This window comes from Pelodiscus sinensis, chromosome 12, assembly GCF_049634645.1.
Source record: "Pelodiscus sinensis isolate JC-2024 chromosome 12, ASM4963464v1, whole genome shotgun sequence".
NCBI lineage: Eukaryota > Metazoa > Chordata > Testudines > Trionychidae > Pelodiscus > Pelodiscus sinensis.
The window spans coordinates 7112007-7127736 of record NC_134722.1 but is presented as its reverse complement, the minus strand read 5'-3'; the positions used below and the strand labels follow the sequence as shown (position 1 = coordinate 7127736).

The following is a 15730-nucleotide window of genomic DNA, read 5'->3' as shown; positions in this document are numbered from 1 at the left end:
TAATTACTTTCATGCATCAGCATGATGAATTCATGCTATGATGGTGTATTGATTATTTGAATGATCACCATTTTTTTCCAGTTATGTTCACAGATCCAAACAGTTTCACCAGTGTTCACACTAATGATTTCTGTCTAAAAGTTCCTGTCGGAAAGGGCTTGATTGATGATCTGATTTTTTTGTTTTGTTATATTTTCCTCTGTAAAGTTGTAAGTCGTCTTACCCAGAGAAGAGCTCTGTGTTGTTTTGAAAGCTTGTTTCTCTCACCATCAGAAGTTGGCCCAATAAAAGATATTGTCTCCCCAACTTGACTCTCTTAAATCATACCCTTCTGAAGCTTTTAAATCATCTAGTCAGGCAGCAGAAACAGCACCCTATGACAATTGAGTGGCAATTTGCACGTGACATGTAGTAATGGAGAGCAAATTGTTGTTTGTAAAACTATCGAGGAAATACTTGTAAGAGAGAAATACTTTTGTAGAAGCCAGGGTCAGCTGATAAACAATTTACAAATTTAGCCTTTTTTTGTTTGCAAAATATATTAAGAACGGCCATACTGGGTCAGACCAAAAGTCCATCGAACCCAGTATCCTGTCTTCCAACAGTGGCCAGTTCCAGGTACCCCAGAGGAAATTAACAGAACCAGAGGTAATAATCAGATGATCTCTCTCCTATCACCCGTTCCCAGCTTCTGACAATCAGAGGCTAGGGACACCATTTCTGCCCATCCTGGCTAATAGCCATTGATGGACCTAATCCTCCATTAATTTATCTAACTGTTTTTTGAATATTAATATATTCCTAGCCTTCACTACATCCTCTGGCAAGGAGTTCCACAGGTTGTCTGTACATTTTCTGAAGAAATACTTCCTTTTGTTTGTTTTAAACATGCTACCTATTTATTTCATTTGATGACCCCTAGTTTTTATTTTATGGGAGCAAGTAAATAACTCTTCCTTATTTACTTGTTCCATGCCAGTGATGATTTTATAAATTGAAACAACTTGGATAAATGACTCCACCAACTCTATTTATTAAATACATTAATACAATTTGGAATTAAAATTGAAAGTTACAATTTTAATTTTAATAAAAATAAAAATTAAAACAACGTGGATAAATAACTCCACCAACTCTATTTATTTTGTATAGAATGGGGGAGTATTCTAAGTACTCTGAGTTAACAAGAGCTCCGTTTGTGTTAGTGGATTGCATCACTGAAATATTTCACATGGAGATTTTCTTGTACTCCAGCTCACTTAATGGAATTGTTTGAAGTCCCGGCTCTTGCGCCCCATCCATCTTGCCAGCATTGCTTTGATCACGTTCTCCCTCCGTGTCAGAATTCAACCACAATAAATTACCTTGCTAACAATTCTCTCCGCATCCCTTCACAAGCTAAATCTGCAAAGGTCTGGAGAAGACAAAACCCCTTGAAAAGTCCTTTAATCTTTGTGTTGCTTTTGACACTCTCCTAGGCGACGTTAGTCTGTAGCTAACCTGTGTATCAGAATGGATGTGGTCTTTGCATTGCTTCTTTTTTTTTTTTTTTTTTTTTCCACTTATCAGGGAAAGATTAAAGACCAGTCATATAACAGAGCCTGGGACAAAGGGTTACCGGCACTTAAGCCACTTCCATCTGTTCACATTTGTAACTCGATCAGACATATTGTACCAAACTGTACTTCTCCTTAGCTGTCCCAGAAACCATTTTATTTTCACTGGTGGTGTTCACACTTGGGCGAGATTACCTGTGTTCCCGTCATTGCTCGATTGTTCATCTGTATTCATTACTGTTTGTGTCTCGTGTGTTCAGCACGGGCTGTAAAGTTTTCACCACCTATTGACAAGTACCCCAATTAGGAATGTTTTCAGTAGAACAGCAATTAGTGGCTGACGTCAACCAAGGAAGTCGGTGGAAAGACTCTCATTGACATCCTAATTCTACCAAGGTTGTTTTTTTTTCCTGTTTATTCGTAACCAAAGAGCCAGAAGAGCGGGTGACGTTGTACTGACTCACTCGCTATCTCTCTAGCACGCATTCACTCACACAGCTGTTATTTATATGCAGTGCTATAGAGGTTTGTTGTCTTAGATGCAAAAAAAAGAAAATAGGTGAGCCAAAATTTTCAAAGCTGGTGTTTGCATTTCGGCTCTCTTTAGTCCATATTTGGGCACCTAACTAAATGACCTGATTTTCGAAGGTGCAGAGCATTCATGGACTTCGGAGAGATTTCTGGGCACTCATTTTCTCTGGAAAACCAGCACATTTTGAATGCTCACTTTCTCACAACACTGAACACCCTTCTCTCACTGACTGTCCCCTCCCTACCACCAAGGAGCTGTCACATCCAGCAGGATTTAGCCATTATTTAGGACCCTACATTTTCATAAGGATCCAGACTTGATCATTTTGACCATAGTCCCTGAACTGAACTGCTGAGAACTGAGGTTGTATAGGTAGAGCCCTGCGCAGATACAAAATTGGAACCACATCTGCAAAAATGATCCTCAGATATCTGAATCCGCAGAGGCAGCTCCCTGTGGATCTAAAATGGATAGCAGCAAATTTGCGAGGGTCTAGAATCAAAATGTGCATCTGTAAAAATGAGCCGTGGATGTCCTCATCAGTGGATTTGCAAGGCTCTACAGATGGGCTAGAAATGACATGGGGAAAAGATTGCATGGGACAAGGAGGTAGCGGGACATGAAGAGATTTGGGAATGAAGGGGTAGATAAGGAAGACATACTGTACCAAAATGCTACTGCTTGTGTAATTTTGCCACCTATGATTCAGTGGCAGAAATACTACCTTCCCCTACCACACCATCAGTATTTGCACTATGGAGACATGAATGATGAAGGACCAAGTATGGCAACAACCATCCATGTTTCTGGGACAGCTTAATAACTAAAAGGACAACAGTTTTCAGGGTTACTAATTCATTGGGAACAAGCTAACATGCGTTCTCGTTTTTGTGATCTTGTCATTGAGGCAGTTTTTTATGTGAGACACAGCTGTACAAAGCCTCTCAGAACTGGGAGGGCTAATTAATCTGTAGGGCTTAACGACAGGATTTTGTTTTTGCTGTTTAAATGTTTGTTCATAGGATCATGACTCCCAGCCATGCATCCTTTTCTCCTTCTTCAAACCCAGGCTTTGCTTTTGCATTCCTGTATCTTTCAGCAGAAGTAAATTATCCTAGAGGTAGAGGCTAAAACAACTCAATTTCTAACCAGGATGTTTTGTCAATGGAATGTTGTTTAAGTGTATTGTTTGGTGAGGGGTATCTATGAGATGTGTAAATTGCTCATAACAAAAGTTCACCCTTCAGGAACATGGCTTGCCCAAGCAAAGACAACAATGGCTCACGGGTTTGTTTAAAGTTGGGTTTTCCTGCTTGCAAACACTGGGTCACTGCTAAGCATTGCCTTGGAAGATGTGCTTAATTTGGTGTGAAGTTTTATAGGCAGGTAACTGGGAGCAACCATGCTCGGTTTTCAGCATTCATACATTGTACCTGGTCTTAAAATGGAGAGGCAGAATCAAATCATAGAATCATAGAATAATAGGACTGGAAGGGACCTCAAGAGGTCATCGAGTCCAGCCCCGCGCCCTCAAGGCAGGACCACGCTCCGTCTACACCGTCCCTGACAGATGTCTATCTAACCTGTTCTTAAATGTCTCCAGAGAGGGAGATTCCACCACCTCCCTTGGCAATTTATTCCAATATTTGACCACCCTGACAGTTAGGAATTTTTTCCTAATGTCCAATCTAAACCTCCCCTGCTGCACTTTAAGCCCATTACTCCTTGTCCTGTCCTCAGAAACCAAGAGGAACAAATTTTCTCCTTCCTCCTTGTGACACCCTTTTAGATATTTGAAAACCGCTATCATGTCCCCCCTTAATCTTCTTTTTTCCAAACTAAACAAGCCCAGTTCATGAAGCCTGGCTTCATAGGTCATGTTCTCTAAACCTTTAATCATTCTTGTCGCTCTTCTCTGTACCCTTTCCAATTTCTCCACATCTTTCTTGAAATGTGGCACCCAGAACTGGACACAGTACTCCAGCTGAGGCCTAACTAGTGCAGAGTAGAGCAGCAGAATGACTTCACGAGTTTTGCTTACAACACACCTGTTGATACAACCTAGAATCATATTTGCTTTTTTTGCAACAGCATCACACTGTTGACTCATATTCAACTTGTGGTCCATTATGACCCCTAGATCCCTTTCCACCATGCTCCTTCCTAGACAGTCGCTTCCCATCTTGTATGTATGGAACTGATTGTTCCTTCCTAAGTGGAGCACTTTGCATTTCTCTTTATTAAACCTCATCCTGTTTACCTCTGACCATTTCTCTAACTTGCTAAGGTCATTTTGAATTATGTCCCTATCCTCCAAAGAAGTTGCAACCCCACCCAGTTTGGTATCATCTGCAAACTTAATAAGCGTACTCTCTATCCCAATATCTACATCATTGATGAATGAAGGAGGAACATGTCAAACAATGCACAGCACAGAAATAAACGTGAAATTCAGTGCCCAGGCACACTTCAGGTTTGCTTACTAGTGATGTTAGTAGTCGATTAGTCTACTAACCGATAAGCCTTGGCTTATCGGTTAGTGGAGTTGACTGCTCTCATTTCTCCCACCCCGGTGACTCTGTGTCAGAGGCAGCGGGGTGGGGGGAGCAGGAGCCGGGGCTGCAGGGAGCAGGTTTAAAATCCGGTTCCCCCCAGCACTGTCTCCACGGTGCCACCTGCCCCCCCCCCCCCCCCCCCCCCGTCTCCACACTGCTGCCTCTATCAAAAGCACTGGTGCTAGGGAGGCTAGGGGCGGCTGACATGAAGCAGCCTCTGTCTGCAGTGAGCCTAGACCCACCACAGGCAGAGGCTGCTCCAGCTGAGCAGACAGCCCGGCTCAGTCCCGGCTCGCGCCCAGTCCTGGATCGAACCCTGCTGCGGCTCTGCAATTTAAAAAGCAGTGGAGAGCCGGGCAGCCTACCTCCCAGCTCCTACTGCATTTTAAATTGCAGAGCTGCAGCAGGGTTTGGTCCCGGACCCGGTGTGAGCCGGGACTGAGCTGAGCTGCCTGCCCCTATCGACTAATTGAGTACTCAACAAAAATTCTATCAACTACTCCATTAGTAAATTAACCTCATTTTGACATCCCTGTTGTTTGCCGCTTCGTTTATCAGCAAGGTGGAGGGAAAAGTAATGGTTCAGATCCTCATCTGATGTAAACTGGCCTTGCTCCATGAACAACACCAGTTGATACTAGCTGGCTGTGTCTAGACTGCATCCCTTTTCCGTAAAAGGGATGCAAATTAGACACATCGCAATTGCAAATGAAGCGGGGATTTAAATCCCCCCCGCTTCATTTGCATAAACATGGCTGCCGCTTTTTTCCGGCTCGGAGCTTTGCCGGAAAAAAGCGCCAGTCTGGACGGGGATCTTTCGGAAAATAAAGCCTTTTCCGAAAGATCCCTTATTCCTTTTTTTAAGAGGAATAAGGGATCTTTCGGAAAAGGTTTTATTTTCCGAAAGATCCCCGTCCAGACTGGCGCTTTTCTCCGGCAAAGCTCCGAGCCGGAAAAAAGCGGCAGCCATGTTTATGCAAATGAAGCGGAGGGGATTTAAATCCCCGTTTCATTTGCAATTGCGATGTGTCTAATTTGCATACCTTTTACGGAAAAGGGATGCAGTCTAGACACAGCCACTGAGTATTTGGCACAGTATTTTCACCTCAGCCTGCCTTCTGCAGCAATAGGTGGGGTGGCGGCCAAGATGAAAAGGAGTGTTTTCCTTACATGTTTACAACAAGGAAAACACAATAAAATGTGGAAATTTTGGATCACGGAAATGATTATTCAATGTCTTTGAAAGACTGCTAGACTCGTTAGTCGTATCAGTATATGAGGTGGCTTCATTCTCCTCCACTTACACCAGTTTCACACTGAGGACTAGTCTCCACTACACGGCGGATTGACGCTGCAGCGATCGATCCACCGGCGGTCATTTTATCATGTCTGCTGACAAGGGTTGGGGGTGAGTAAAGCATGGCAGGAGTGAAACTGGCCAGGTGTAGGAAACACTGGAGAGGTATCAACTGTAAGCCAAACCTGGTTGGGGCTCGGAGAGACCTGAGCTCGGGGACCCTGTGCAGGTGCACTTTGGTTACTCTGGTCCTGATGACAAGTGGAGCATCATGCGGCTGAACTTGATGCCACTAACAAAGTGCCCTTCTCCCCCCTGTAGACAGCTCCCTGCCTCCCTCACCACACTTCAGAACCGCAGTGGCTTTGCTTCTGAGTGGACGGTTGTGGCTTTGAACGTGGTGCCTGGATTTGCCCCAAAATGTCACCGTGCGTTCTACTGCCTGTTCAATCCAAGGAGACCTTTTACATGCACATCTCTACGTGGCTGGAATGCCAGAGACCCCAGCAGAATGCTCTGTTCAGTGGGAGATTCCCCGCAGTCCATCTGCCAAGTCACAGCCACCGGCGTGAAGCAGGTGCCCGTAAGGGGATGGTTTGATGAGATAACATGATCTTGGTAACTAATTGACCATTCATTATCAGTGGGAAATAGGTCAATGGAGGGATGATAGGAGTTACTACAGAGAACTTTCTGGGTGTCTGGCTGGTGAGTCTTGCCCACAGACTCAGGGTTTAGCTGATCGCCATATTTGGGGTCGGGAAGGAATTTTCTTCCAGGGTAGACTGGCAGAGGCCCTGGAGGTTTTTCACCTTCCTCTGTAGCATTGGGTACAGATCACAGCTGGAGGGTTCTCTGCATCTTGGGGCCTTCAAACTATTTGAAGGCTTCAATATCTGAGATATAGGTGAGAGGATTATTCTAGGCGGGGTGGGTGAGATTCTGTGGCCTGCACTGTGCAGGGGGTCAGACTAGATGATCATAATGGTCCCTTCTGACCTTAAAGTCTATGAGTCTAAGTGCATAGTGGAGGCTCAGGATTGTGTGGTGGGAAACTTGTCTGGGCAGTCACCAATTCAGCAATCTCCTGCCTGCCTCAGACTTTTAACAGGAAGGGAAATTTCCCCTTCTGAGCTTCTTTTTCCATAGATCAAAGGCCCTGTGTACATCAACCCCGGCCGTTGATCTAATCGGCATGACTTGAGCTACGTAAATAGTTTCACTGAAGTTGATGTGCTTCCCAGGTGATGCTACCAGCTGAGCCGTCCCCACCCGCAGCAGGCCTGACCTGGGCAGAGCAGCTCCCTTCCGCAGCAGCCCGACTGGAGTAGCCCCCTTCCTCGCCCCCCTTTAAGTGTTCAGTCGGTTAAACATCATGTTGAACCAGTGAACCGATTAAATAGGATTTTACATCTCGAGTCTAAGCAGAGGGGATCAGTCGACAGCTGGTGGACCAGTCGCTGCAGTGTCGATCCATTGTGTGGTGGAGACAAGCCTAAAGAGGTCACCCCGGGCAGAATATAATTGTCAAATGTGTGTTCCCTTTCAGAAAATCAGATTTAGCTGAATACTGGACCGTCCGCCTTGGTAGCCTGACCGTAGTGGAAGGTTTGTACTTGGTGGAGGGGCAGGATCATCCGTTAGTTTTTGAGGAAGCTTTCGAGAAGAGCTGGATTTGGGGGCGAGATCTGGGGTAGTTCAGGATGGTTTCATCACCTTCTGACTCCAGCCATGCCGGCATATGGCATTAACCTGGCTTGGGTGAGGCTTACAGTGGGGACACGGGCTTCTAGAGCTGTGAACTGGGGATCCGGTTCCAACTGCAGTGAATGTGTCGGGTAATGGGCACCATGCCGTCTGCCTGCATTTAAAAGGTGCCAGAAGAAATCCCATTGTATACAAGCTGTTAAGCTGAGCAGGAGCATGCACGGAAATAACAGTGCGGCTGCTTTGGGAGGGCACTTTCTGTGCCCCGAGCACCTGACTCTCCCCACCCCAGGCCCATGGCCAGAGCTCTCCTCCTCCCCTCCCCGCGTCTGGTGTAACTCACTCTCACCCCACTGGAGGCATTCACTAATCAAGGGGACTGCCCCCCTGCTTTCCCCACACACACGCATCCCTGTTGCAGAGAAATCTCAGAGCACTGTGGACGGGTGACTAGATTCTCACCAATTTACAGAGGTAGATTCAATGACTTCCCCCAGGCCATCTGCCGAGCCACCGGCGATGGGACTTGAACCCATGTCTTCCCACTCTCAGTTCTGTGCTTTCACCACTAGATGAGGCTGGGAAGCTACTGAACCAGTCAAACCAGGAAATGGTCAGTTTGGAGAAGGAGACTGTCCTTGGATTCTCTCCATTTCCCCATAAATCACTGCAGCCCTCAAGACAAAAGTAGCTTTTTGCATGATTATAATTAGCAACACATTGTCCTACTGCAGGAGGGCTCTTTGTTTAGTATTTTACGAGAAGAGCTAACGGCTTATTTCCCTTCTCCTCCCAAGCCACCTTGCCTCGCCACAAATGGCTTTGTCGAATCTATACCCGGAGATCCTCAACTGCGTCTTTGTTTTGCGGGGGAGGTGAGGGAGTTAGACATTTTAGTTGTGCTCCTCCTGAAGTGACTAGCAACACTCCGATGGGATGAGGACAGCATCCTACAGCATCCTTTGGGCAGACTATGTTGCCCTGTTCCCATCATGAGCATGAAAGGCCTGGTGGGCAGTGGAAGCAGGGTGTGTCTTTGGCATGGGAAGTAGTGGGGGTAGTAGAATACAGAGGATTGTTCTTGGGTATGCATCTCCAACAGGAAGAGTGGTTTGGGGGGTAGGATTAGCCAGGGCAGGGCAAGGGGGATCTGCAGCTATGAGCACTTATCTCATCCACCCTAGGCTTTTGCTCCAGGCTTATCGCCAGTGTATCTCATGCTACATCTAGACTACGGGCTTCTTTCGGAAGAGAGCGTCTAAACAGCAAAAGCGCATCAAGAAAACGATCTGCTTTTTCTAAAGATAACGTCCACACTAAATGGACAATCTCTTGCATGTAAGCTGTGATTACTATGGACAGAGTGACCACCAGGGCACCTGTGCTTTTTCCTCTTTCCTCTTCTTTCAAAAGAACTCCCTCTTCCCACTCCACACATGCCTTTTTGTGAAAGAGCTCTTTTGGAAAAAGGCTTCTTCCTCGTAGAAAGAGGTTTACCAATGTCAGAAAAACCCCTCTGTTCTTTCAATTTTTTTTGAAAGAACGCAATTGCAGTGTGGACGTTAAGTTTTTTTCAGAAAAACAGCCATTTTTCTGAAAAAACTCTACAGTGTAGACATAATCTCCGTGTGAGACCTCTTGGTGCAAGGAGGAAGCTGTAGGGAGTAATCATAGAATCATAAAACACTAGAACTGAGGGGGGACATGAATGTACTTTTTAAATATATTAGAGGGATAAATACCAGGGAGGGAGAGGAATTATTTAAGTTTAATACCAATGTGGACACAAGAACAAATGGATATAAGCTGGCTAGTAGGAAGTTTAAACTTGAGATTAGACAAAGGTTTCTAACCATTAGAGGAGTGAGGTTCTGGAACGGCCTTCCAAGGGAAGTAGTGGGGGCAAAAGATCTATCTGGTTTCAAGATTAAACTAGATGGGTTTATGAAGGGGATGGTTTGATGAGATAACATGATCTTGGTAACTAATTGACCATTCATTATCAGTGGCAAATAGGTCAATGGAGGGATGATAGGAGTTACTATAGAGAACTTTCTGGGGCTATGTCTAGACTGCAGGCTTCTTTCGAAAGAGGCTCTTTCGAAAGCATCTTTCGAAAGAGCCTCTTTCAAAAGATCGCGTCTAGACTGCAGGCGGATCTTTCGAAAGAGAAATCCGCTTTTTCGAAAGAGAGCACCCAGCGAGTCTGGATGCTCTCTTTCGAAGACGGCCTCTTTACATTGAAGAACGCCTTCTTTCGAAAGAGGAACTTTCGAAGGAAGGTGTTCTTCCTCGTGAAACGAGGTTTACCGCCATCGAAAGAAAAGCCGCGTTCTTTCGAAATAATTTCGAAAGAACGCGGCTTGAGTCTGGACGCAGGGGAAGTTTTTTCAGGAAAAGGCTACTTTTCCCGAAAAAACCCCTGAGTCTGGACACGGCCTGGGTGTCTGGCTGATGAGTCTTGCCCATATGCTCAGGGTTTAGCTGATTGCCATATTTGGGGTCGGGAAGGAATTTTCCTCCAGGGTAGATTGGCAGAGGCCCTGGAGGTTTTTCGCCATCCTCTGTAGCATGGGGCACAGATCACAGCTGGAGGATTCTCTGCATCTTGGGGTCTTCAAAGTATTTGAAGGCTTCAATATCTGAGATATAGGTGAGAGGATTATTCTAGGAGGGGTGGGTGAGATTTTGTGGCCTGCACTGTGCAGGGGGTCAGACTAGATGATCATAATGGTCCCTTCTGACCTTAAAGTCTATGAGTCTATGACCTTGTGAGGTCAAGTGCAGTCCCCTGCCCTCACAGCAGGACCAAACACCATCTAGATCATCCCTGATAGATGTCTGTCCAACCTGCTCTTAAATATCTCCAATGATGGGGATTCCACAACCTCCCTAAGCAATTTATTCCAGTGTTTAACCACCCTGACAATTAGGAAGTTTTTTTCTAATGTCCAACCTAAACCTCCCTTGCTGCAATTTAAGTCCGTTACTTCTTGTCCTATCTTCAGAAACCAAGGAGAACAAGTTTTCTCCCTTCTCCTTGTTACACCCTTTTTAGGTACTCGAAAACTGCTGTCACGTCCCCTCTCAGTGTCTATTGTACCAAGGTGTAACTACTGCAGCCCCAGCCCCTGCACCCACCTGATGAACTCAGAATTACAGGTTTCATTTAAAACAATATTTCTAGCCCCTGTGGAAACAAAGAGAAGCTTGAAAACCTGACCCAAGTGTAACTGGCACTTCTCAGAGTTTGCAGTCAGCCCGAAATAGTAACTGCAAGAGAGAGGAGCTGTCCTATTTAATTTTAACTCTGAAACCTTCTGCCAAGCCAATGATGACTGGGGCTATTCCAGAGCTGGGGGTTGGTCCTGGAAGACACGTCCCTGTGGCTAGGGATTGCTTTAATTCGGTCTTGTCTGCAGAGTGTCCTGATGGGCCTGGCAATTTTTTGCCCATCCCAAGGACTCAGGCTGTGGGAAGAGGTGAAGGTTTGTCCTTGGGAGTGTTCACTTTTCTAAATAAAGATTCTGTATGTATGTTTTGAGCTAAGTTTTACCGTAGAGTGAAAGCAACGATCCACATGCTTCGTAGTAGGCTTGAGTTTGGTTTTGGGTACAGGAGTGATTAGTTACATGAGTGTAGAAAAATGTTTTTCCTGTTGGGTTTCATTAGCATAGAGCTTGCATTTCACATGGAAACTTGACAGCGGACAACAAATGTTCCTAATTGTTGGCCAGGAAAAACAAAGTACAATGGCTTCAGCCATTAGTCTAATGCCCAGCACAGGGGAGGATGCTGTCAGTTTCTGCAGTCTGGATGTACTTGTCAGGGAAAAATGCATCTCTCCAAGGATCCTCAGAGTCATAACTCATCAACATTTGAAAATGGCATGTACCTTTCAGTGTGCTCGGGCTCCCATGGCAGCTACAGAAACTAGGGATGTAAGACTGTAATCATTTAAACTGGTAACCCAAAAGTGCATATGGTTACACACTGGCTCCTGGTCCAGCTCCCAGGGAGCTGGCTGCTGTCCTGCACAGGTATAGAGGCAGCATTCAGCTCCCTGGGAGCAGGGCAGTAGGCTGGAGCCGGCTTAACAACCCACTCCTGGTGCGCACCAGCTTCCGAGGAGCCGACTGCCGTCCCACACTGCTGCCTTTGTCTGCGAGTGTGCAGCGCCGGGCAGCAGCTGGCTCCCCAGGAACGGGGCTGGCTGCTGTCCCCACTCCCAGGGAGCCAGCGTATAACCACGTTACCACTAAAATTTGTAGTGGCTGCATAGTTATAGCAATACCCGTTTGGAAACCCGTATACCACTGACCCGACAGATTGTGTTCGCTTTTAGCAAAATTGTGGCGCAGTCCAAAAGCTTGCTTGTTAGAGGCCCGATTCCAGCACCTATGTGGGGCCAAAAGGAGGCAGCCTTTGTTTTAAACTAATTGTCCTCAGTCACTCACTGGGTTGTGTTAGACCAAAACTAGAGGAAACCAGACCTGAGCCTGGAAATAAAACCCTGAGGTTCACAAACTGAAATCCTGAAGTGACATGTGTGAACCCTGGAGCCGCCTCTGCTAAATTGCCTCCCCTATGCCCTAGATGGGCTTTGATACCCTGCGCTTACCTGTCATCAACAATTTTTTGGCAATCGCCTGGCCCTTTTCCTTTGTCGATCACTGAGATGGAATTGACAAGGTACCTGCTACCACACTAATTTCACCAGTCAGGTCTCCTTGAGGGTAAACATCTTGCTTGTCTGCAGGTTCATCAACAGCTGAGCAATCAATGCTCCTTTTCCTTCCAGCAGCTACTGCAGTGGCTTTGCTACAGTTCACGGGGGTGGGGGAGTGTCCAACCATGCTATACAGAATTAGGGAGTTCATAAGTTTCCTCTAAATCATGGGTTGCAATGCAGTCCCTTTCATGGCCCTGGCATTTAGTATGGAGAATGGAAGTCTTTCCTGGATCACTGATGATGAGGCTTCTGATAACTGGGGCATGATGGAAAGATAGCAGGCCTCTTTCTAAAAACCAGCTGCCCCTAAGGATCCTGGGAAAGTAGGAAAAGATCACCCCCACCCTCAATTACTTTGAGAAGAAAGGGGAGAGGAAAACACACATTGTCACTCAGAGTGTAGCAGGAAGTGGGATGTGGCTGTGACGTTGAGAAATGATGTGAAGGAAATCGGGGAGAGGGGCACAGAGCCAGGTGACTTGTGAGGGAAAAACATTAACACAGTTTTGGCCATCTTCCATGAGGAAGACCTTGGGGGATGCAGTGGGTTGTGTTTGTGTTTGTGGGTTGTGTTGATGCAGCATTACAGTTGCAAATCTGGACACGCCCAAGTCAGCAAATTCCAAAGCCCTTTAGCTCTGGCTTGGTTGGTTATTTTCTGCTCGATCTGCATCATGCAGCCTGCACAGTGACTAGTGTGTATGGTTGCGCTGCCACATATGTTTATGGAGTAACTTCAGAAGTCAGCCCCACCATCAGTAAAGTTTGCTGACTGCTCTGCGCACTTTGAATGTTGATGACAAAATGAGATCACACGCCAATCTGACCATATATGTTGAGTTAATTGAAAAAACAACAACCCCTCCTCACACTTGTTTCTGTCTTAATTTTTTAGATTAGCTACGAAATGCTGGGAAAAATCCCCATCCTCAAGAATCTTCGCTACAGGGAGAGACAGGCAGGCAATGATGTTACCCTGAAAGACGAACATCCAGACTTTCCAAACGCCAGGAAACCAGCGGACTCGGAGGAAAACGCCAAGACTGGAAATATAAAACTGCCAGCTGAGTCCGCCGCTGCCCAAATTGGACATTGTCATGTTGGAAATGATCCTTTAAGCACCAAATCAGACCCACATGGTGCACCCGCCACTGTCTATGTAGGTAATCTACCTCCAGGCACACGAGTGAGTGAGTTAAAAAGTGCTTTAAAAGAATTCCAGGCAGTCCCCTTGCGGCTCACTTGGCAGGGAGCACAGCACAGGGCTTTTCTTGATTACCCGAATAAAATGACTGCTGAGAATGTCCTATCCTCTTTGAAAGGCTTAAGCCTCAGGGGTCATACTTTGCGAGTTGAGATGGCCAAGAACCAGAGACGCAAAGGGCAAGTTGCAATCAATGGACAGAGAAACAAATATGAATAGAAACAAGAGGCCTATCTCCATTGCTCTGCAAGAATCCAACCTCCTTTTTTAGGATCTCCACACAGCCTTTAATTTTGTGCCAAGGAGCAGATTTTGAAAGCCAGTGGAAGTGGCAGCGGGGGGCTGGCCCCTTTGCACGAAGCTGCTGACGCCCAGCTTGCATTGGTTAGAAGCTGGTAGCCCACGGGACTGGAGCAGCCTCCGCCCGCAACATGGGGCCCACTCCAGACCAGCCGTGGCAGGTTGGAAGGCCCTCTCTTTCCCCCTCCCCCGCCACCCACCTCCGCCCTGCCTCTGTTTAGTCACTCGACCAATTAAACTTAATGTTTAACTGATTTACTAACTATATGGTATTTTACATCAGTAGTTTCTACAAATGTTCATGCAAATCAAGTAGTTGCATATGCAGATGAAAAATTGGATCTTTCTTTCTCACACCATTACTCGATTGATGTGTTCAGTTGTCGGTAGCTGTGGAGCACTAGATGTGTGTGTCTGTGTGTATATAATGTCACACCCATTCATTTGCAAACACGAATGTGTTGTTTGAAACGCTACTCGAAAGTATCTGTGTGCCCACAATTCTAGCCAGAAGCCTATATTCTGTCATTGGTGCTGGCATTGAATTGCACCTGTGCACACACCTTTGGAAGTGAGCTTTTGAAAATGTAGTCTGTAGGATGCAACACTTACCAGACAGGACCAGATCCTGTGAGGTGCTAAGGAGAGTTGGCTAGGAAAATTCTCCTCACCCCTCGAAACTGAAATTATTCCACTTTTTAAAGAATATCTATATTATATAAATGTTTGGGTTTTTGTGGTTTGCAACATAATTTGGTGACCAATGGAGGGGGGAAATTACAGAATTTTTGGTTGAAAAGCATTTTTTCAATGTCATTTGGTGGCTTATGATTTGGAGAGAGGAGGTGTTTGTTTGTTTTGTTTTAATTTTTAACCCTACATCATGTGGAGCATCCTCAGTACCTGTTCACTTCAGCTGAAACTGACAGGTCTCTTAATTCTCTCTAAATGTTGTGAATTTTATTCCTGGCTGGGAGATAAAACAAATATCAGTTTTCTTTCTGACTCTTTGAGGTGCCTTTTTCACAGTTAGAATGTAATAGAATTATTTTCAAGATTGTGAGCCCAATTCTCTTCTCGCTTCTGCTGGTGTAAATCAAGCACAACTCTACTGATCTGAGTAGAGGTATGTTACTGTAAAACTGATCTAAGGGAAAGAAGATTCAGGGACTCTGCTGGTGGCAACTGGTTAGGCATAAAGTTATTTGAAAAGTTACTAAGGCATCAGCACTGTCTGTTCATTCTGTGCCTTCTTATTACCAATACAGCACTGCACTCTTCCTTTGACCCATGATGCCAGATACTGATACGGGTTTGAGTACAGAGTGCTACAGGAAAATTTATTGACAGGGAGGTGCCAGCTTCTATGTGCATACACACATGTATTTACAGAATAAAAGAGAATGGAGATTTATTTTGTATGGCTTTTATTTTTTTTTTAATTCCTTATTCCTGAAAAACAAGTTGAATTTTGGCTAAGCTATCCTTTCTAAACAGAAACACTTTGCAATTGAGGGTGGGCAAAGAAATCGAAATGTTTTTTTTTTAAGTATAAAAGTTGAAACATTTTTCTTAGAATATTAGTAAGGATATTTTAAGCACAGTTTTGGGCTTCAAGCGGGGAAGACCTCTCATGCAGTATTAAAGAAAACATTCTCCAGCCTGTTCTTTGCACAAGGGCTCAAAGGAAGCATTGCTTTAACTTCTTGCAGGCAAAACAAAGGAGAGACTTCTGAAGAAGTTAAATTACGCTCTCAAGTGACGACTGTTCCTCAAACTTGGTATGATGTCAGTGCTGCTCAGGATGAATTAAATCGAAAACACTGCAAAGCACTTCTCTTTGTTCA

The 15730-nt window shown here is 45.3% G+C and overlaps 1 protein-coding gene across 5 annotated transcripts in view; it reads left to right on the top strand.

Moving 5' to 3' along the window:
- The window catches only part of MTHFSD (methenyltetrahydrofolate synthetase domain containing), a 29513-nt gene extending 14216 nt beyond the window's left edge, over window positions 1-15297 (top strand). For all 5 annotated transcript variants that reach the window (XM_075939961.1, XM_075939960.1, XM_075939962.1 and 2 more), the window contains exon 8: window positions 13275-15297. In XM_075939961.1, the coding sequence (XP_075796076.1) occupies window positions 13275-13802 (528 nt within the window). In that variant the 3' untranslated portion in view covers window positions 13803-15297. The remainder of the gene's footprint in view (window positions 1-13274) is intronic.
- Window positions 15298-15730: the final 433 nt, after the last annotated feature.